General features: G+C 35.6%; 1 protein-coding gene across 9 annotated transcripts in view; it reads right to left on the bottom strand.

Moving 5' to 3' along the window:
- Positions 1-498: 498 nt before the first annotated feature.
- SSX2IP (SSX family member 2 interacting protein) overlaps positions 499-22,680 on the bottom strand; it is a 39,106-nt gene continuing 16,924 nt past the window's right edge. For 2 of the 9 annotated variants that reach the window (XM_061186398.1, XM_061186397.1), the window contains 13 exons: positions 21,741-21,872; positions 20,979-21,148; positions 20,300-20,512; positions 19,277-19,387; positions 17,539-17,674; positions 15,126-15,201; positions 14,867-15,056; positions 11,648-11,798; positions 9,600-9,736; positions 9,076-9,249; positions 5,533-5,647; positions 4,890-5,055; positions 499-1,119 (listed from right to left, as the gene is read on the bottom strand). In XM_061186398.1, coding sequence (XP_061042381.1) covers positions 945-1,119; positions 4,890-5,055; positions 5,533-5,647; positions 9,076-9,249; positions 9,600-9,736; positions 11,648-11,798; positions 14,867-15,056; positions 15,126-15,201; positions 17,539-17,674; positions 19,277-19,387; positions 20,300-20,512; positions 20,979-21,148; positions 21,741-21,783 — 1,857 coding nt within the window. In that variant the 5' untranslated portion in view covers positions 21,784-21,872 and the 3' untranslated portion in view covers positions 499-944. The remainder of the gene's footprint in view (positions 1,120-4,889; positions 5,056-5,532; positions 5,648-9,075; positions 9,250-9,599; positions 9,737-11,647; positions 11,799-14,866; positions 15,057-15,125; positions 15,202-17,538; positions 17,675-19,276; positions 19,388-20,299; positions 20,513-20,978; positions 21,149-21,740; positions 21,873-22,680) is intronic. The other 7 variants (XM_061186400.1, XM_061186401.1, XM_061186403.1 and 4 more) reach the window with 7 other exon arrangements.

The following is a 22,680-nucleotide window of genomic DNA, read 5'->3' as shown; positions in this document are numbered from 1 at the left end:
GTATGGGTACCCATCTGGTAGAGAAAATATCACCATCCAAACATCTTAAATACCTTAATATCTTCTATCATCCAAATATCCTAAGCCAATATTCTTAAATTGTTTCATCCAAAGGTACTCTTGTCTTACCTCTATTACGCTAAAATCAATAATCCTTTGAAAAATTGTAATATCCTACATATTAAAAAAACCTAATGCTGTAGAAATCTCCAAAATGTAACATTAGCAATGTTAATGATCTAAAGAACTTGGCTTCATGGAATAGCTTTTCAGTATTTATTGCTCAGATGGGTTCAAAAAATTCTTAAACATAATGTAGCAATGGCTCTAATACATCTGTAAACAGAATATCACTAATAAAAATTTTATTGGCATGAAATACTATAATTATGGATGTGTAAAATCTTTAAATCTTAAAGCCTCTTAACATAATCATGTATATCTATGTACAAAACATACATAAATTTTACTTTATTTAAAACATATGAAAGAGGGTATTTCAAATCACACTAAACATAATAAATATATAACTTGCTTTGTTAAAAAGCTATAGTATACATTCAAGGAAAGGCTAAACTTCCAATGCCAACTATATATGAGACAAAATTAAACATTTACAATAATCAGTTTCCTAAAAGTGCTATTTTTAATACCTATAAGAGGAAACTCATTCTAGTGCTTTGTTTCCATCCAAACGTTTATACATTCCTTTATTCACAGAACCAGGTGCTTCTGTTACTAAAAATACATATCCAAAGCTTTTATATCCTTTTAAATAGATTTAACATTTTAGCTCTTTGGGGGAAGAACAGGGAAGTCCAAACAAACAACACAGACCATTTAAAATTATTAGAGATGATTGACTTTATAACACACCCTGTTTCAACTCAGATGTGAAATTTGATGAACATGTTAATGAAAAAAAAAAATCCCAGTTCACATGTCTAAGGTAAGTCATCCTTCTCTACGTGAGAATTTGCGTAGGTCGAGGAGCATCCACTATAGCAACCTTCCTGTGAATCAGGCCTTGATGCCACGCTCCACTTCTGATGTGTACATTCTCTTCCAACCTGATTTGGCTTAGATTCTTCAGGGGTTGTATTTAGTACACTGATGGAACTGTTGGGGAAAGAAAAGGGAGATCTTCATCATCATCTCCTCCTCCTTTCATACCTTAGATATGCCTGAATGTTAAAATCTGATTACTCCCTTGTCTCATGCTAAGTAAATTTTGAGGACACACTGGTCAAGAACACAAAAGTGTTTCAACATGGTCACTTTTATCTATCCATCTATTTATTTTATTTATCTGTTCAGTCTACTGTGAAGGATGCTACCCAACTAGAGCCTAAGGTAGATAGAGAACATGTGAGTTTTGAAAGCTAATGTTCCCCATACCCCTGTCTCTCTGTCACTAGTTTCTAATCTCTTTATAGTTTCTTTCTTCACTCATTCATTTGTTCATGCATGCTTTCATCCTCCATCCGTTCACTCATGCAGATATTTAATGAGTGCCTACAAAGTGGTTAGGAGTCCAGACCCTGAACAGATGGTTTATGCTCATATCCCAGCTGGACCACTTACTACGTCACTTCGGGCAAGTTAACCCTCCCTGTTCTTCAGCTTCCTCAGTTGTAAAATGGAAATAATAATGAACCTACACCTCACAGGGTTGGGGTGGGAACTAAATGAGTTAACACACACTAAGCACTTAACGATGATGCTCAATTAACTTCAAGTGTCGGACAATAACAATCGAAGTGTCTGAACACAGACACAGTCCCTAGCTTCAGAGATACAGTCTGAGGTACGCTCTGCAACCAGCCTCAAAACGAGGAAATTTAGTTAAATGATTATTTGCAAATCATGGGATTGAACCAATGAACAATACATTTTTATCAACTGAATATCTTACGTAATTTTTTTCACAAAACTTCTTTTGCCTAAATGTTCATTTTTTGGTGTGACTTTGGTTAACTAACTCAACCTTATAATGTGGCAATCCTAAAAAAAATTAAGTTGCTTTAATTCTAAAACGCTAAACCAAAAACATAATTGACAATTTTACTTACACTTACTTGCTTAAAAAAAAAAAGGAACTTGCTTATAATTCAGATTCAGAATCCCTGCCGTCTCAGATGAGATGAGATCAATGATGATCTAAGTTCTCTACGTAACTTAGTACAAGAGGTACTTTGCAGTGAATCCAGGCACAGCCCGTATGTAACATTCCTCTCTACAGTGAAGGAGCAATGAGGATGTTGCTGTAGAAATTAGCTACAAATACTCCTAATTATTTTGTCATAATCTTATTACGAACCCAGATCCAAGGTGCTTTAGGAGCAGGAATCCAAATATACCAAATAATTAAAAATTTCAAGAACGATGTCAAGCTGCACAGCTTCTCTCCTGACAACTAGTTACATGACTCTTTTGTTTTACCCTCAGTGGCCAGTATCTGTGAACAGCTTAATGAAATTTCTTTAAGCTCCAAAATTCTGTTTCTATGCCACTGACATTGTTCAGTGTAGCTCTTGAACACAAGAAACAGAAAAGCATTTTTATAATCCACTTATGTTTACATACATTTTTATTTTTATAGCCTGTTACTGAAGGTTTACAATGGACCAAGTACTGTTTTAAGTGCTTTACATATATTGGTACTGAATCTCACAGTACCCTATGGTGTAGGTACTAAATGTTGGACTTTTTATTAAACACAAAACAAAGTCTTCAAGGAATATTTATGTTAAAAACTAAAAATAATTATGTAACAAAGTAAAAATTTTAAATACATAAAAATAATTGCGGCAACTAAGCTATGTTCTCTTTTAGGTACAGAATGCATTACAAGCATACTTCATTTTATGGCATTTCAACTTATTGCACTTTGCAGATACTGTATTTTTTTTTACAAACAGAGGGTTATGGCAACCCTGGGTTGTCAGACGAATTAGCATTTTTTAGTGATGAAGTATTTTTTAATTAAGGTACGCACATTGTTTTTTTAGACATAATGCTATTGCACACTTCATAGACTACAGTACAGTGCACACATAACTTTTATATGCACTGGGAAACCAACAAGTTTGAGTATCTCGCTTTGCTGCGATACTCGCTTTATTGCAGTGGTCTGGAACTGAATCTGCAACATCTCCGAGGGCTGCCTGTATTTGTAAATGGTGAGCAGAATGTCTGTCTAAATCTGTACACAGAGTTCTGATTGGTCAAATTTGGGGGCTTCAATAACATTCTATGTAAGAAAATACTCTGAGCTTATATTATCTTTTGATAGTAAATTAAACAAACTTTAACTTCCCGTATTTCACACATCAACCTATTGGCTCTAACTGCAAAACACAGCCTAAATCCAAGCACAGTTCTGTCTTCATGTAATGACCCTAGGGTGCAAATTACCACATCTCTCACCTCAACTCCACTGATGTTTCTTAACTGGCTCTCCTGGCTTGTGCTCCTACAATCTGTTTCTCATATAATAAAATGAAGTAATCTTTTTAAAACTTGGATTTTAAAAAAATCATTATCTCACTTAAAAGGTCTCCAATGCTTTTCCATTGCCCTTAGAACAATATCCGACTTGCAAGTACAGACTAACATAGTTGACAAATGAAATCGCAAGTGCATGTGGGAGCACAAGCAGGGCGGGGCTGGGTATAAACAATATCAGTCATGAGTTGATAACTGCTGAACCTGGGTGACGGGTACGCAGCGTCCCTGACCTCATTCCCTCTACCTGTGTATACATGTGAACTTTTACATAATGCTACCTCCCACCCTCACACCTCCGGGTCGTGCTCACTAACTACACTCGCCATCCACAAACACGACCGTGTCCCGCCTCACGGTTCCTACACTTGCCTGGAGGACTCTTCCCCCAGCCCCCTTTTTGCCCCCCAGTGTTTACTTAGAGTCCTAATCCTTTTAAAGGCCAGCTACAAATGAGAGTGCCTTGTCCTTTTTTAAAACTTCATATTTTTGTTTAAAAATTTATCTATTTAACAATTCTTGGTCCAAGGGCTAGCTGGCGTCTTCAGCACTTAGCTGCACACCAGTCTCTCTCTCACTACAACAGGCCAACTGTGCTGCAGCCCTGGCTCCCGCTTTCTAAGGCGCCTGGGAAGGCCCTCGTGCCACTGTCTCCTACGTTAATGAAGAGGAGAGCGGTCACCACCACACTTGGCGACATGTCCCTTTGCTCTTTGTTACTCCTCTCTATCTCTCTAGGAATGTTCTATCTGCTTAGTTCAAAATTAATCTTGGAATACGCTCTGAGGTAGAGTACTGATATTATACCTTAGAAAATGATGTAACAACTTAAGACAGAGGAAAATACCACAATGCATCAGTCAAAAGCAGTATCTGGCTCTCCTGGGGGTGGGGAGCAACTTTGTCTACCCTGTCATCCTTGGGCACAGATCCTCTTCACCAGTCAAGGGGAGGGGGCTTTTCTCGGGTCTTTGTCCTTCCACACCAATAAAATGGGCATACCACAAGAAACTCTAAAATAGGTACTCTACAGAAACTATCAAAACAATATCCTTCTATTCAATACAATTAAATTATTAATTAACTCCTGAAATAAGATTGTATTTTAAATTGTATTTTACATGTGAAGTAAAAAGAATCAGATTATATGACTTAGCTCCCAGAAGACAGAGACCAGAGCTACCTTGTTCACTACTGTATTCCCAGCACCTAACAGGTGTCTATAGGATACCCAATAAATATTTGTACAATGAATGAGTCAATCTACTCAATTCCTCTCCAGAGTCTCTACTGGTGCTCGTCCTAGACACGCCAACTTTTCCTTTGCAACGCAACTCTAGCACTTTAACAAACATGTGAGAAGATCACCTATAGACCAGTACCTATGTTCAGATACACAGGAACGCGTCTGGCAAAAGTCTGAAGTAGAAGGAGAAGCAGGAAGAGACTTAGTAAGTTTAGACGTGCAAACTGGAGACCCACTAGGTGCACCGTGAGGCTTCTTCTGCCGTGGCCTCGAGTGTACTGTAGGGTTGTCCCGATCAGAACCTGTTTAAAAAAGAAAAAGAGAAAAAAAAAGAAGGAAAAAAGGCACTACATATGGAAAAGCATTAAATATAGTGAAGGTAATTAACTAGGGTCCCAGACTAGATTCATTTGCAGTTCTAAGTGAGGTGTGAGAGAACAAATTAATCTAAATATCCACTGTGGCCCTATGAGTCTAGTCTAGCTAATCCGGTGATCTTTGTTATGCACTGTCCACAAACATTTAGAAGGATCTAGTTTAAAAAATATTTCTAGATTGTGAATTTTCAGTACTTGACATTATTACACTCACAGCAAAAGTTGCTCTGGGTATGCAAAGTCCTCCTGTCATTTCTATTTCGACTACAGTAAATAAAACATCAAAGTTAATTTTTAGTTCCAATTAGAGAGTCCTTACTGGTGACTGCTAAAGTTATATATTAATAATTATCTACTTTATTTACATGCGTTTTCAGATTAAAGAGTTTATGAAGTACTCACTTCCTGAGAAGGCACTGAGAAGTTTCACATTTTCTGAGTTCTGGTGGTCAAAGGTAGTCATATTTAGAAACTGTTGCTTTAACCAACTGGCTCTTTCTTCTTCAAATGCCTTTCTCTACCATAACAAGCAAACCAAAGAAATACCGATCAATACTTCAACATTCACACAATTGCCATTTCACACGATTTCTCTAGCTATTTGTGTCTGCTCTCTGATTATCTCTATATATTTAGTCAAAGGAATTAACCCTAGAAGACTAAGAAAAATTTCATTTAAGAAAATTATGTTTAAAAAATAAAAATTCACCTGTTTCTCCTGACAAGCCAACTACTATTTTCACATCAATTCTGAATAAATTCAAGTGTATAACACAAAATAATAAGCATGTTAGCATAACTTTAAACATATGGAATATGAGCATAACTTTTGAACACACAAAACATGGTAAATATAAGATTACAAACAACAGAAAAATTGACATTTACCCCATTGTAAACTAATCACTTGAAAAAAAAAGGAGATATGACTTCATCAAGCACTGCTCTCATCCTCCAACCATCTCCCAGTACTAGCAGCCGTCACCACTAGACCACAGAGGGCCTATGTCAAACCTCCTCCTTCTGAATAGCTAATTAGCAATCCTAAATTCTCCCTCTCCCCTCGGGTCTCTCGTACTTCCTTCCCATCCTTCACTGGCCCCACTGTCCTCAGTAACCAGAGGCAGACAGAGCCTCAGGCAGAGAATGGGGAGTGGTATGCAAAGCAGCAAGAGTATCTCTTGGAGTAGCGTCAGGGGTGGTGGGGGGATACGGGCTCAGAAACACACGTGATCCCATAAGACAGGAGGAAATGCTGGTGCAAACTGTTTTTGCTCCTGAGGAAGATAGCTATTGATGACACAGACTTTCATAATTACAGAGGAAGGTCATGTCAGCTACTTAAGATAGCATATAGTCTTTCATTCATAAATATTAATACAAAATCATGGATCACCAGACATTTGAAGAAAACTAACAGCATAAAAGAAAAACGGCCAGGATAAATAAAGAGAACTGGCCAAGGGAAACAATTCAAGATAAACTTTTTTTTCAAATAACACAAATTATCAGACAGATTTATGAATATTTGTAAAATATAATGGTATACCAAAAAAAGCAAACAATAAGGACATTAGAAAACTTAAAAGATAAATTCTGAAATAAAAACTCAGTGGATGAAGTGAATAATAAAACTGACCTTTGCTGAATACCAGGTTGGTGATGCCCAAGATAAGAGTGAGAAAATATTCCTGAATTCAGAACATAAAGTCAATCTATAGATGTAGTCAGAAGGCAAAACATTTGTCTAACAGAATTTCCAGAATGCAAGAGAAGAAGGAAAAAATACAGAATTGAAGAAAGTATCCCTAAACTGAAGAAATATAGTGTCTTCAGGCTGAAAGGAGCTACCCAGACGTATCCTGGTAAAATTGCAGAACTCTTAAGAACATAAAATTCCAAAAGCTTACAGAGAGGGGGAAAAACAAAACACAGGTATCTACAAAGTAATACAGGTTATATTACAGCCAGGCTTCTCATGAGCAAAACAAAACACTGGAAGAAATGGAATAACTCAAAAGTTTTGAGGGGAAAATTTAGAAAACTAAATTCTATATCCAGCCAAACCAATCAACTAAGAATGTATTTTTTGGATATTCCAGAATTCAGAATATTTTTCACTCACACACTACTTATGAAAAACTTACTCAAGAAAGTAATACAGCAAATTGGAAAAGGAACTGAAGAAAGAGAATAACATGAGATATAAGTTGAATCTGATTCAGGAAATCATAAAGGAAGCTACAAAGAAAGTCAAAGTATTTACTACACAGTGATACATGGAAGATTTTCTTCCATGTGGCAAAATCTTAATAACAGAATATTTTTTAATGTGTCCAAAAAAATTACTTGGCTACAGAATGAATAACATTTACATAATCACTATGTTACCAACGTTCTTTCTGGTTTTTAATTCTTAAGTCTCAATCTTAGACAAAGTATTTACACCTGAATTGTATTAAAAGACAGAATATAAACGTGATAATACTTGACAATGAAAACTAATATCACAGACAAAAACTGGGGAGTCGAAGGGTAAGAGCAGTGCAACAAGGGTAGCTACAAGGATGTCCTCATCTTTCGTCTCAGGGATAAACCTATACTGTCTGAAGTTGAGCAAACCTGAAATGGAAGCATTAAACAAATTTACTTAAAGCAAAAAAGTCAACCAGGAGAAATAATTCTTTAAAAAGTAGCTTAAAAAACTAGAAATATTATGAAGAAATCATATGTAAATGAGAAACAGTGTAGATGGGAGGTATGATAAAGACACGAAACTCCTTATCTTTCATAGTGGGGGATCGATAGGCTTATATCAAGAAAAAAGGTTGAACTTTATTTCAAGTTAAAATAGTACTTCCCAGAAGAATCACAAACTTTTAACAGTGGTTACTTCTGAGGAATGAAACTGGCAATAAGAATGAAGGATACTGTCTTACCTTGTAGCTTTTTGTATGGATTGAGTTTCTTTTTTTAAACCATTTTCAGACATTACTTCTCTAATTTTTGAAAAGGAAATATGCAGGTAATACACTGCTAAATAAAAAAGAGACCTGTCGAAGTGTATACACACACAGTTCAAACTGTTAATGCCTTCATCCCTGGGTAAGGGGATGGAGAGAGAGAGGGAGAACTTTATTTTTACTGTATTCTACCCCTAACCCCCTTTTTTTAAAACAAAAGACATGTTCTTGGTTGCACTCTCTTCTGACTCTACACCTACTGACAGTGGAGACATGACAGATGCCCAAAAGAAATCTCTTGTGTGAAGCGAAACCCTTAACAGTAGAAAGCCACCCAACGGACTTTCCTGGCAGCGCAGCAGTTAAGAATCCGCCTGCCAATGCAGGGGACACGGGTTCGATCCCTGGTCCAGAAAGATCCCACACACCGCAGAGCAACTAAGCCCATGCACCACAACTACTGAGCCTGTGCTCTAGAGACCATGAGCCACAACTACTGAGCCCACACACCTCAACTACTGAAGCCTGTGCCCCTAGAGTCCATGCTCTGCGACAAGAGAAGCCACTGCAACGAGAAGTCCATGCACCGCAATGAAGAGTAGCCCCTGCTCGCCACAACTAGAGAAAGCCTGCATGCAGCAACGAGGACCCAATGCAGCCAAAAAAATAACATAAAACAAAACAAAACAAAATAAAACAAAATAAAGAAAGCCACCCAAAAGGGATGATAAATGCTTATAGTTTTTTCAATTAAAAAATTCTTTTTCAATACAAAAAATTTTCAATTCCCAAATCTGGTAAAGGCAAAATGATATCCTTCTATTATAGCTTCCATTTCAAGCTATTTGTGAAATCACTGGTAAAATACTTGAGAAAAAAAATGGATAGCAAAGAAACAAGAAAAAACAGAACTTAGATGCATTCTACTGACCTCTCCAGGACCTTCAAACGCTCTACAAAGAAAGCCAATTGCTTAAAATACCTCCAATCCTAAGCGAATAGCTGCTTCTGTAAAGCTTCGTCTTTCTTTCTCGAAATTCTTCTTTTGCTCTTTAAATAGGGACCATTCTTCTTTGAGGCGTTCCTTTTCTTCCAACAAGTAACAGTCTCGTAGCAGTGAAGTGGTGTCATCATCACACGCAGTAGCGAGCTGCTGCTATTAAATTTTAAAACATAGTAAGTTCCAGAGGGTCCCTGTAACACTCCAACAAGTTGAAATGAACACAAGGGAAAAGCAGGTCAAACTTTAGTGGAAGGAGAGAAATGATAAAGAATCAGAAAGTCAACTGAAATGAGGAGTCTCATTTCCCAATGCTTCTAACTGGCAAAGCCCTTACTAAGGAGTGCTACGTGGTCTATCTCCGGGCAAGCACAGAACTTAGTTTAGATTGAAAAATGGCAAATGCTACAGATCTTATAAAATAAAGGAGTAAAAATATAGTAAGATTAAGTAAAATTCTGACCCTTCACAGGGGAGAACAGCTTTAAAAGGTGCCTCGCATTTACCTGTAAAAGTTGCTGCTGTGTTTTAATCATTTCTTTACACTGTTGAATTTCTAACTCAAGTTTTTCAGTTTCTTGTTCATGGTCTTGTCGTGAGATTACATCTTCATCATTAAAACCTTCTAGGTGTACCTTTGAAACTAACACAAAACCAGTCATTTGACATAAACCTTACAGTCATCAGTTTAGTTTATGGTGTTTCGGGACATATATTTAAAAATCAAGGCTCTCAGAACTTTTCCCTTTCTGGAATCTTGTAGGTTTTCTAAAAGGTAGGTATTTCCTTTGCCCTTTAAAAATTCCATAAGCTGTAATAAAATAAAATAAAATGTATATTATTTTAACACTAAAAAATTTTAAAAAGCACAAAGCAGCTCTAAGGAGTTCATGGCAACTATAAATTCATGCTATTTCTGGACTAAATGATATCGTTACTTACAGAGCTCTACTGTCAACATTTAATCTGTAATTCATATTTATTCACGATTATGTCCTGATTAAAAATGTACAACCTCTATTCACAGAAAAATTAACATTCATAAACTATGTTCTTTTGACACTTCCTCAAAGATCAGTGCAGTGTTACAAATCTTGCTGTTATTAAATTCAACAAATATGAAGTCCAAAAATACTTGCTATTTACTAATAGACAATGATGACTGAAATCAATAAAATCTCATGTAAAGTAATTTTGATACTATAATTTTGCTGATTGCTCTTTACTTTTGGAGACAATTAGCACTGAGTGTGTCATTTTTGACCATTTAGAATAAATTTTCTTTAAATAGACTTCATTTACTTAGCAGAAATCTTAATTTTCTTGATTTAAAAGCATGCGAATCTTAACAAATATAAAATAAGGATATATTCATCCACATATATCTATTTATACTATCTATAATGACAAGAAGTGGTATCTAAAATAATAGACTGTTAAGTGAAAAAAGCACAGTGTAGGAATAAAACATGTAATATTCAATTTTTGGTTTGTATACACTTAAAATAAATATTTTGTGAGCACACAGAGAAAGGTCTAGAAAGGTATGCACCAAACTATTAGGTGTTACACATAGGGAATAGAGACCTGAATATTCTACTTTATATATTGGGTTGGCCAAAAAGTTCGTTCGGTTTTTAAGTAAAAATAAAAGACATTTTTCATTTCCACCAAGAACAATATATTCATTAACCGAATGAACTTTCTGGCCAACCCCATACCTCCTAATTGATATTTTGCATCAAATGTCTATTATTTTGTTTTTTTTAAAGAATTTTCTTTTTTTTTTAAATTAGTTATCTATTCTATACATATCAGTGTATACAGTCAATCCCAATCTCCCAATTCATCCCACCACCATCGTCCGCCCCCTGCCTTCCCCCCTTGGTGTCCATATGTTCGTTCTCTACATCTGTGTCTCTATTTCTGCCTTGCAAACCAGTTCATCTGTACCATTTTTCTAGATTCCACATATATGCGTTAATATACAATATTTGTTTTTCTCTTTCTGACTTACTTCACTCTGTATGACAGTCTCTAGGTCCATCCACATGTCTACAAGTGACCCAAGAACCTTACTGAACAATGTATTCATTAACCGAACGAACTTTTTGGCCAACCCAACACTTCCTAATTGATACTTTGCAACAAGTGTCTATTATTTTGAAAATAATTTAGAAATGAATTATTAGCAACCTAGGAATAGGCAAGTATCTAGGAATAATAAGCAAAAGGTTCCTATTTATACTATATTATGATTACTATTTTCCTGGTTTCCATGATACAGTAAGAGACTCAGTTCACTTTATTCAATTGTCTTCTGCACTCAGAGCAGACGGACATACGATGTCCTCTTTTCGGAGAGATTCACAAGCATTTTTTCTCAGTGAGCTTCAAACCGCATGTCTGGAAGTAGGCAGAGTCTTGCTTTTCAAACCACCAGACTGAGCTAAGGACTTCAGTCTGAGCCCGTAACTTGGCTTTCCAGGTGACTGACTGGAGTCAGCTTACTGAGTGAAACAGCTCAATCTACCTGTATTCAGGCAGTACTTACCTTGGTTATCAAGTTTTTCTACATGACTTTTCAAAATTCTCCACTGTTTTCTGATGCTGTTGGTAAGCTGCTCTCTCACAGTTTCACAGGAAAGGTCCCACATACTCTCTCTACTCAGTTCCCCAGCATCTTCTTCAATATCAGAGATAACCTACAAGTGGCCAGAGATGAGAGGGAAAGACCAGAATCTTAAAATGGCTTTAGACACTCAGGCAGTAGTCATCAGACTGATGGTCAGAGACACATATCAAAATCATTTCTGTGCTGTATCTGAAGCATAAATGACCCAGTCCTTAACATAAATGTCTTGAGAAAAAGCAATTAATACTGAAGATAGAAATTCCTCAACTCAGGTCTCTTCAAAGCTGAATTTGAAGCCCAATATAGTCAGTGACAAAAGTCATGGAACTGTGTGAGGAGGAGGAACCTGTCTCATGCTGTGTTAGGTGCTTTCACACGTTAATTAGTCCTCAAATCATGTTACCACGTGGGGAAACTGAGGCTTAGAGAAGCAGAATAACTTTCCTGATGTCACACAGCTCCAGTCCAACTGGCCTCCAATTTTTGGTTGCTTTGACAAATAAACCTGTGAAATAATCTCCAAAGTAAAAGCAACTGTTAATCCTATTTTTCTCATATAATTTTTTTTATAAAACTGGAGATATTTTTCTCTGTATTCTACCAAGACATTAAATCACAGGAAAATGTAGCAACCTTTACTGATATGATCAAATAAAGTCAAAGCAGGATAAAGAACATAGGGAAGCAATACTAAATGTATACAAGTCATAATAACCTGCATCTACATAAAATGGTCCTAATTTGTTATTAACATCCAGGATAGTAGATACATATACTTAACTAATTTGAACAATATATCTTGCTGGGGAAAAAAAAAGAAGAAAAGAGACGATGAAAAGAAAGAAGGGCTGATTAGACTGTCCCCACACGTACTGATAGATGCAGCAGGAGTGAGGGAGTGACTGAGTCTGAAGAGGTCAGCAGTAGTCTGAGGTCTGCAATGGGTTGGTAGAGGTCTAGGTCTCCCAGGGGGCGTAGGTGGGGAAAAACCCAGGGTGTGGCTCACTGTGACTCTGGTTCTTGCCAATCAACACTCTGGAGCTACCTGACAGTAATTCTTCCAAGGAGCTGCACCTTCTCTGCTATACATTTCAAGGCACACCAGAATACTACAAATTCATTATTAAAATTAACTGCTGCACATTAATAATTGCCAGATTGAGTGAAACTCTAAAACCACAAAAAAATTAAAAATTCATTTAACTTGAATTTTGGGTATATATTTTGGCTACAATTAAGCAAAATAATAAATGAAAATTTGGATGCTACCTAGGCATTCCAAGGTTATGTCTTACTCTTCTTGCTATAATGGGCCAAAATCTTTCCTTACAAGTAAGGAATGGGTGAATTACTTAAATTTTAAGAGAAAACGTATCTAGAAGAAAAGGATCTTTTAAAAAACAGGAAATACACTTAAGATATTATTGTTTCTCCAAACTTCAACATTTGAATTATGAGAAATTATACAGGATACTATCATCTGAAAAAGATCTCCTTGATTTACTACCTACTTTTGCTGACTAAAAGCTGGTAATGAAACATTAGTAAAGGCTGGGTCCAAAACTGAAGAAACCACAGGAGTTACAGAAACTATGCTAACCCTGGCAAGGTATTCGTGAGTGTTAAGAACTGACCCAAAGTGATAGACTTTGAGAGAAAAGGTTAGTTAACTGAATATAAGATGTCAAGCAGACCCCAAATTGGAGAGTCTGAAAAGAACATTCAGGTTCTTTTTTTAAAGAAGAAAAAAAAAGGCAGGAGATGAGCTTATCAGTTGGACTGATTTGTGAAACCACAAAATAATCCTCAAATATAGGTTAATAAACCATGTTTGGTGACTACCTGGTAATTACTACTTTTCATCAACATTGTTATTTTCAGATTTTAGCTACTAATGTGAACTTGCTTGAATCCAGAATTTAAATTTATATGTAAAGAACTAAGTTTAAAAACCTTTTCACCATTCTGTGACTTTTTTTTCTGACCTCTACATGTTATGCCCTCATCAAATGATTTCCCCAAGCTTTCTACCTCAAAAAACACCTACTAAGGGCCAATTCAAATGTGACTTCCTCTGTGATGCCTTTCTTGATTGCCATAATTGTTTTATTTTACACATTGTACCACCCTATTATAGCTGTTAATGTTTATAATAATTACTTCTCTATATGCCTGTCTCTCTCAAAAAAGGTTCTTGTGGGATGCAATGGTCTCAATGTTTGTGTTCTCTCAAAATTCTTATGTTGAAATCCTAACCTCCAATGTGATGGCATTCGGAGGTGGGTGATCTTAGGGAAGTGATTAGGTCATGAGGGTGGAGCCCTCATAAATGGGGCCCCAGTGAGCTCTCTCACCTTTTCCCACCATGTGAGGATGAAAGAAGACAGCAATCCAACCAGGAAAAGGACCCTCACAGACACCAACCCTGCTGGCATCCTGATTTTAGATTTCCAGCCTCCAGAATTGCGAGAAATAAATTTTTGTTTGTTTATAAGCCAACCAGTCTATGGTACTTTGCTTTAGCGGCCTGAACTAAGGCAAAGGAAACAGTCAAAATCTTTCCAGCTTTTTCTCTCCAGGGACTAGAACACATAATGAACATTCAATAAATTTATGGACTAAGTGATTCTTTGGTTCCCAAAGTTAATAAAAGTTTCACTCTCTGAAAAGTAGAGCCTGCTAAAGTTACTCAACATTTAAGCTACTTAAAGGATATTTGGCACAGTGGTTAAAAGCATGAGCTCTGGAGTGAGACAGACTTGGATTCAAATCCTAGTTCTGTCATGCGTGATACTGAGATAGCTTTTGTGCCTCAATTTCCTCACCTATAAAATAGGGATAATCATAGTACCCAAAGCATCAATTATTATAAGATTAAAATGAGACAATGCTTATAAAGTGCTTTTCATGGTGCTTGGCACAGATTAAGTCCCCAGAAAATCACCTCCATCATTTCCTAGGGCATGTCTGGAAACTTACAGGGACATTTTCTTGGTTGTCAGAGTGACTGGGGGTAGCACAGCAGTGAGTGTCCTGTGCAAAATATCAACAGCGTCCCCATTGAGAATACCTATGTATTGTTTTAATTGTTCTAATCAGCGATCTGAAGACTGTATTAGAGAGGAAAGAGCCACTTACAGTTCCTGTACTATCATCTGCTCTTTCTCTAGGTTTCTGCTTTTGGGGAGAAAGAAGAGAAATCATTTCCTTTTTCATTTGCTGAAGAACCTTCTTAAGTTCAGCATTTTCCATTAGGATTTGTTTCTGACGATATTCATAATCACTCAAGAGAATTTTATACATTTCATCTTCGTTCCTGAGAAAGAAACTGTCAGTATGAAAATGCAGTATAGAAAGGGAGGTCTGATTAAATGTGTCAGTTTCATTCGTGCCTTACCTGGCTTCAGTTTTACCCGTCCTCCAGGAGCCTCTTTTTCCATCAGCTCTCCCCACGTAATTTAAAACTTCCATAGCTACAAACATGAACACACAGAACAAAACCAATTCTTACCATACATGTTTAAGTGTTTAAAACCCTAACGGTCTATATGCATTAGGGACGTAAGTCAACCTGGTACACAAATTAGGATTTGGGCTCAAACAGCCCAGATTTTAAGTTCCAGTTCCATCACTCATAAGCCTGAGATCTTGGCAAGTTACTTAACTGCTAAGCCTGTTTCTTCATCAGTCGGGTGGGAATAATGAAAGTATCTATCAAAGAGTTGTGAAGAGTGAAAGAAATGTTAAAGTACTTAACACAGTAAGCACTTAATAAGTGTTCATTTAATTATCATTATTAATTTTATCATCGGGGTTGGCAAACTATGGCCTGTGGGCAGCTGCCTGATTTTGTAAATAAAGTTTTTTTAGAACATAGCCACACCATTTGTTCATCTCTTTTCTATAGCTACTTTTGCACTACAGTGGCAGAGTGACAAAAGACCACAGAACCTACAAACCTCAAAATATTTACTATTTGGATCACTACAGAAAAAGTCTGCCATGCCCTGTATCATGACCACGACCATCGTCATCATCAAAGGAGACAAGGCTCCTGACAGTATTAATGTCTCTTCTGCCCCAGGAAGAGATGAAAGCAGTTGGCATAAGAAGGAAAAAAGATGAGAATAAGTTATTATAATTTTACAGCTGATAAAAATCATTATAGAACTGTCACTTCCAGTTGGGTCTGGACCAGGAAAAGAGCCAGACGACCATAATATGAGGGCTCTGCTATAGAGTTAAATATTTAATAAACTTCTCTAACTGTTACATTTTATACTTCTAGCATTTCATCCTCTTTAATTTTGCTATTCCCTTTATGAATGAACACAAGGTTAACCAATCTTAAAAACCAGTAAGTGTCCAAGTTTAAGATTTATAATCTCAGAATACTTAGATTTCTAACCTTGTCTTAACTGCTAATTATCACACTTAAATTTTTCAATAATTTTAAAATAAAATGTTCAAATAACTGCAACAGCGCTGCTGTACAGAATGACAGTGACACGGCGAACACTGAACTGCTTGCTGGTAACAGGCTTAGCCCACCATGTGACAGCTTGAAACATCTGCTCATCAGCTGTTGTATGCAAGTCCAAGTTCAGAATAATGGATAATGTAGGTTAGATGACAACCTATAGCCCACTGGGAAACCACTCTTTAATAAATCAATGCACATATTTCCTGTTCCCTGAATCTTGGCAGGCCAGCAAAACTTTATCTGTGTAGCTCTACTTTTGTGTGTGTGTAGTTCTATTTTTCTTTTTATTGAATTATAGTTAATTTACAGTGTTGTGCTAGTTTCTACTGTACAGCTAAATGACTCAGTTATTACATATATATACATTCTTTATTTATATTCTTTCCCACTATGGTTTATCCCAGGAGATTGGATAGAGTTCCCTTTGCTATACAGCAGGACCTTGTTGTTTATCCATTCTAAATGTAATAGTTTGCATCTACTAACCCCAAACTCCCAGTCCACCCCTCCTCCTTCCTCCCCTCCCCCGTGGCAACCATAAGTCTGTTCTCTATGTCTGTGAGTCTGTTTCTGTTTTGTAGATAGGTTCATTTGCGCCATATTTTAGATTCCACATATAAGTGATACCATATGGTGTTTGTCTTTCTCCTTCTGACTTACTTCACTTAGTATGATAATCTCTAGTTGGATTCATGTTGCTGCAAATGGCATTATTTCGTTCTTTTCTATGGCTGAGTAGTGTAGTTCTACTTTTTAATCTACACTATTTACTTGAAATTATGCACAAACTTGAATGAAATAAGTTGTAAACTGTTTCAAAAGAATAATAGAAAAAAGTATACTTTAACAAACAAAACTTTCACAGTCAGCTGTACTTCAAAAATGCACAGCTAAACTAATTTAAAAGAACTCAAACTGACATGAATGACTTGGCCTGATGAACCATTTTATGAAGTTAACTCAAAAATCACACTTTTGGTACTCAGAAACTGATCCTGATTTTTAATATAATCAGTTCTTTGCTATGAAAGGTTAGAGTGTCCTCTGGCTTAGCTTTTCTCTGTGGATTAATCCTACATCTGTCATGTTAAAAAATATATATGCAATTCTTATATGCAACTAATGGAGCAAAGCAAAATTACTATTTTTCAACTAACCAGTTGTCTCAATTTCTAGTTTACATGGATATATACCATCTAAAATCAATTGTATAAAGCATGAAAAGGACACTTCATGAATTATTGAGCTCAATCCCTCTACATTTATTTCTTAGTGTAATACTAGCTTATTTATTCCCTTTGCTTTATCTTAGCCAGCTGCTCCTTACCTATTTTTTTATCCTTCTTGTTCATAACAAGTTGATGTAGACGTTCCTTTAGTTTATTATATTCACGCTCTTTTCTCTTCATATCATGATTATATTGAGTAGCTCGACTTGCAATAATATTTTGTAATTTCTGCACCTAAAAAAAGCATTTTCTATTAAGTGAGTCCCTTTAGGACTGGTAAACCCAGTTAAAATTTACAAATTCAATAGAGAAAAGAAGTCCTAGAATTCAGCTCCTCATATAATAGTTTAAGAATTCTAGGATTATTCCTCCTTCTCTGTAACCACTGGAAATCACTCTTTAAAATATCATTAAATGAAGCACATAAAGTTTTTACGTTTTAATTATGAAATTTCCAGAGCTGCTAACTCTCTAAATTATCGTCTACACCTTTCACCCTACATACAGATTCTGATCATTTAGAAACCACAAACTCTTATGGAAGTATTAATGTGATTAAAGCTTCATTTGAAGCAAGCAGATTTCATCTGATCATTTGTAATGACTTCCTTTTACTAATGACTTGAATCACTTTATCCTTTATCAATCTGTGACAAGGCCAATAAGTCATGACACGTGGCAGTAGATAAACAGGTTCATTTTTCTCTGATCAAAAACAGTTCTCAAATTAGAGTGAGACAAACAGCAGAGAGAATCCAGTTCAGACATTTGCTGAGTACATATTATATGCCAAGCACTACTGGTCAATGTTTATATCTACTAAGACTTCTCAGGCAGCCCTGGAAAGGAAGTAGGTTCTATATTGACATTCTTTATCTCTGCTAGAGATGATCATGTTCAAGTTAATCCTCACTGAGGAAGAATTATAGTCAAACCATTTCAAGTATAATCAACGGATTAAGTCAAAATTTTCTGTGAAATAACTCAAGGAAAAGTATAAGTAACCTTGTGGTTTAGTTAAGATACTTCTTACCCACTTACTAAATATACTACTAAATAATCAAATATGGTAAAACAAATCTGTCTAAATCACTACAAGGTCCTTAAAGAAATACGCTCCCTTAAAAGTCTACTTATAGTGAAAGCAACATATACAACACTGAAAATGTTATGGTTTTATAGTTATCACATGATCAGAAATCAAACTGCAGAGCAATAAAAACATAATGATTTCTTCTTACATAAATTGAAAGATAATTTCAAATGCATTAACTCTATAGGTCCAAATACTAAGTAATCACTAAAGCAAAAATGAGAATAGAATTATGATGTCTTCAGCCTAAAAATGAGATCTTTAATCTGAATTGCTTTTTTTAAACAGTAACTTGAGTGTCCATTTACTCAAGTAATTGCCTGATTGGATGAACAATGTTGACATTTAAGACAGTGCAAGAAGAGGCATTCCAGATATAAGTAAGTAAAGGTATAGCAGAGATAAAAGATCTGCATTTAAAGCGCCCTTGTGTCTGACAAAAAGTTAACAGTGCATGTGAGTCCACGACAGATGGTATAGGACGCTGGGATGTCACGAGCTATGGACTAACCTACTAGGGCAAATGGATGCACTTGCGGGAGAGGGTGGTGGGGAGGGCTCCTGGCCTCTCAGTTAAATACGATACAACACTATACACACAGCTCCTCCAGACCAATGTGACACAGGGTGAACAAATGGTTCTTTCTTGTTCTAAAGTCAAGTGACCATTATGGTCACCTCAAATTCCAAAAAAAAAAAAAAAAAATTCACTTAAACTTTATCTGCAATAACTGACAACTCACCTCATCTTTCTCATTTTTCAGTAGCTGATGCAAATTCCTGTTCTTGCATTGTAACTGTCTGTCTCTTTCCTGAAGACCAATCATTTCTCTCCTGGAGGTTTCCAGTTGTTCCTAAAACATTCATATGCAATTTTGACTAAAATTAACATAGGATTCACAGCAACTGAATCCTTAAAAGATTAGTAAAAACAAGTTACATAAACTAGTGTTTGTTACCTAAAATTGAAGTTTAGCAGCTCACAAAATGTTTATTTAAAACAATTACTATAAAGCTTGATACTATAGTGTTACAAAATTTACCTAAATTTGAATACCAAATTTTATTTAATTTAAATACCAATTTTTAATGTATATACAAAAGACCTTCAAAGTGGATCCCTTGAAAGACTCTTCACCTATTTCAGTGATGTTGCCACTGAACATTTTCATAATTTCTTTTTAATACTTTTTAACACTTCTACAGCACACTCTGAGAAAGGGCCAAAAATGATTTGGAGCTAAGTATGAAGAAGACAGGTGACCAAGCAAAGTAGAACACTTCAGGTCAAAAAGGGTGGGACTACAGCATGACACCAGTTCTGCCTTGTAAGCAGTCAACTCTCTCAAGATTTTTCCTAGAGGGCATAGATGCCCTCAAGAATATTCTTGAAATTTACTGATGCAATCTCTCACAGTAAGACTATTTTAAGTTAAGCATCTACTTGATTAAGCAAGACTGGATAGGGTGGGAGAATCCTTATTTTATTTTCCTCAGATATAAGTATTTCCTAATCTAACTTTCTACAGTTTCAGCAAGACACTAAACAGTTCATAAAATCAGCGCCTTCGATATAGATAGTATTAGGAAGCAGCACAACTGATTTGTACAAATTACATTCAGTTTTACTTTCCAGTTTAAAAAAATCCTAAAACTTAAAAATAAAAAAACCCTAAAATTTGTTTGCTAAATAAATCCAATGAAAATTTATAGTTTCAAACTACATAACAATGGTATTGAAATACAGATTGAGATGTAATTTCTACCTTAAGTTTTGCATAGCAGTTCTGCAGATGGTCCATATCGCTTCCCAGTTTCAGATTCTGTGTTTCCACATTTTCCTGAGCTAGAAGGTTCTTCCGCTGAAGTACAAGTAGCTCATTCATACAATTTAAAACAGCAACTATATTTAATTCTCTCTTTGTCTCTTTACCTTTGGATTCTTCATATAATGAAGGAAAACCGAAAGTAGTCAATTCCTAGTAGGAGAAAATGTTTTCCTAAAAGTTGGTTACCGGACAACTTAATAAATAAACAAAAGACAGAAATCTTTTCTGAGAAAGAAAACTATCCTGAGATAGTTAAGAAAGTAGCACCTATGCCAAAGGACAAAGAATTAAGAGAACTGGGCTCTTTTAGCCTCTGCTCTACAATCACCTGTGATCTGGAGAAGGCACTTAGGTTTCTGCATCAGTAAAATAAGGGTAAGACTCCCCGTGGAGGAGCCCCTGGGGTGATGGGGGATCCAACCTGCTCCAGACAAAAACGTTTACCTAGTGTATCTAGACTAGATGGTCACCATGGTTCTCTGCAAATCTAATATGAGTCCCGGGCCAATATGTAACATACTTGTGCTTGACAAGTTTTTCTCATACCTTTGATATGTTCTATTATATAACATGATTTATGTTATTTATTGCTTCTTACAAAAACAAAACATGTTACCTGATCAAGATATGAAATACTTTGTTCAATATTCTCTTCTGTGCAGAAGGCACTAAAAAAACTGTGCACATTTTTTGATAAAGGTATTGAAGAGCATAGCACTTGCTGTGAGTATAAACTTGATGGAGACATCTTTGTTTCTGAGGTATATTGAGAGATGTATTTGCTTTCTGAAAGAATCAGTAAAAGGCATTTATGTAAATAATTTGTAAAAATGCATGCAAAGCTAATAACATAATCTCCATTACCAAAGATTTTGAATTATAGAAATATTTTTAAGTTTTTTCAAATTAGGACAAAGCTGGTTTTTGTATGAAAACTATATAATTTTTTCCAAAAAGATACAACTAATAAAGTGGTGCTCTTAGAAAAGGCATGTTAAGCTACAATATACTATCTTAATTTACAATACTTTAGATTTATAAAACTAATAGATAAAACCCACTTGTCTGTGCACTCAAAGTTTATGTGATTAAAGGAATAAATCAGAGAAATGTACCGAAGTAGCCAATGAATTTATTTCAAATGCAGAAAAGTCTCCTCCTCAAGTAATCAGCTATTCAGCCAAAGCACTTAACCCCACTGATTAGGCACAATACTTAGCTCTCCCTGATAATTTTACTGAAGATGAAAATTATATATTTTACAACTATTTATGTCTCTCTCTAGTTACATCTTCAATATTTTTGGTAATTACAGTGTCATCGAAAATTAACCTTTATAATTACTGCTTTTGCTTACAACTATTCTAAACTCAGTTACCTGAAGACAGACCTGGATCTGTAACAGTCATCCAATCTCCCATAGCAATCGCCAGAGCCAGGATACCTGAGGAACCAGTTCAGCAGTGAAACATTCAGCCCAGCTGCTGTCACTCTTCTATGTAGGCATCTCCTTAGAAAACAAATCACAGAATAACAGCATCTAATTAAAAACATGAAAGCAAATATAAAGCCAATGTGTAAAAATTAGTTGTATGTACTTCAAAACAGATGGATTCTGCATTATTTACTCTCCTGTACTCTCATACAGAACATGGTAGAGCTTAATAATAATAATTGTGTGTGTGTGTGCAAGAATCAAGGTAAATGGCTTCTCAAGTTATACTAAGGTATTCGCATTACTTCACATACAAAGTACATGGTACATGATCTGACTCATAATACAAGGTACAGAATTGTACTAAGTAATAGATATTTCCAAACTATACCCTTTAAAGTACAATTCCTACTTACATAGATGAAAAGATGAAAAATTTCTTGGCCAGCATTCCCATTTTTTGTTGTTTTTACTAACTATACTAACAAAACTTTTAATTACAATTCCTAGTGTTGGCATAGACGTAGTGAAATGAATACTCCCATACACTGCTCTCCAGAAAAATTAGATCAATTTATACTACTACCAAGCAATTTGGCCATATGTACCAAAAGTCTTAATAATGAAAATATATTTTGATCCAGAAATTCCACTTTTAAAACTTTATCCTAATAAAATAACAATTTTCACAAAGATTCACCTACATATTGTTCTTTACAATACCAAAAAAAAAAAACCCCAGAAATAACATATATGTTCCACAGTAGGAGATTGGTTACATAAATAATACATTTATATGCTGGAATACTGTGTAACCTTTAAACACAGCCATGTAGAATTAGGGTGCCTAACAAATACACAAAAGGCAAGAAATGCATATGAA

The sequence above is a fragment of the Eubalaena glacialis genome, chromosome 3, assembly GCF_028564815.1.
Source record: "Eubalaena glacialis isolate mEubGla1 chromosome 3, mEubGla1.1.hap2.+ XY, whole genome shotgun sequence".
Taxonomy (NCBI): Eukaryota; Metazoa; Chordata; class Mammalia; order Artiodactyla; family Balaenidae; genus Eubalaena; species Eubalaena glacialis.
Note: the sequence above shows the minus strand (reverse complement) of the source record. Positions and strands in the feature narration are given on the sequence as shown.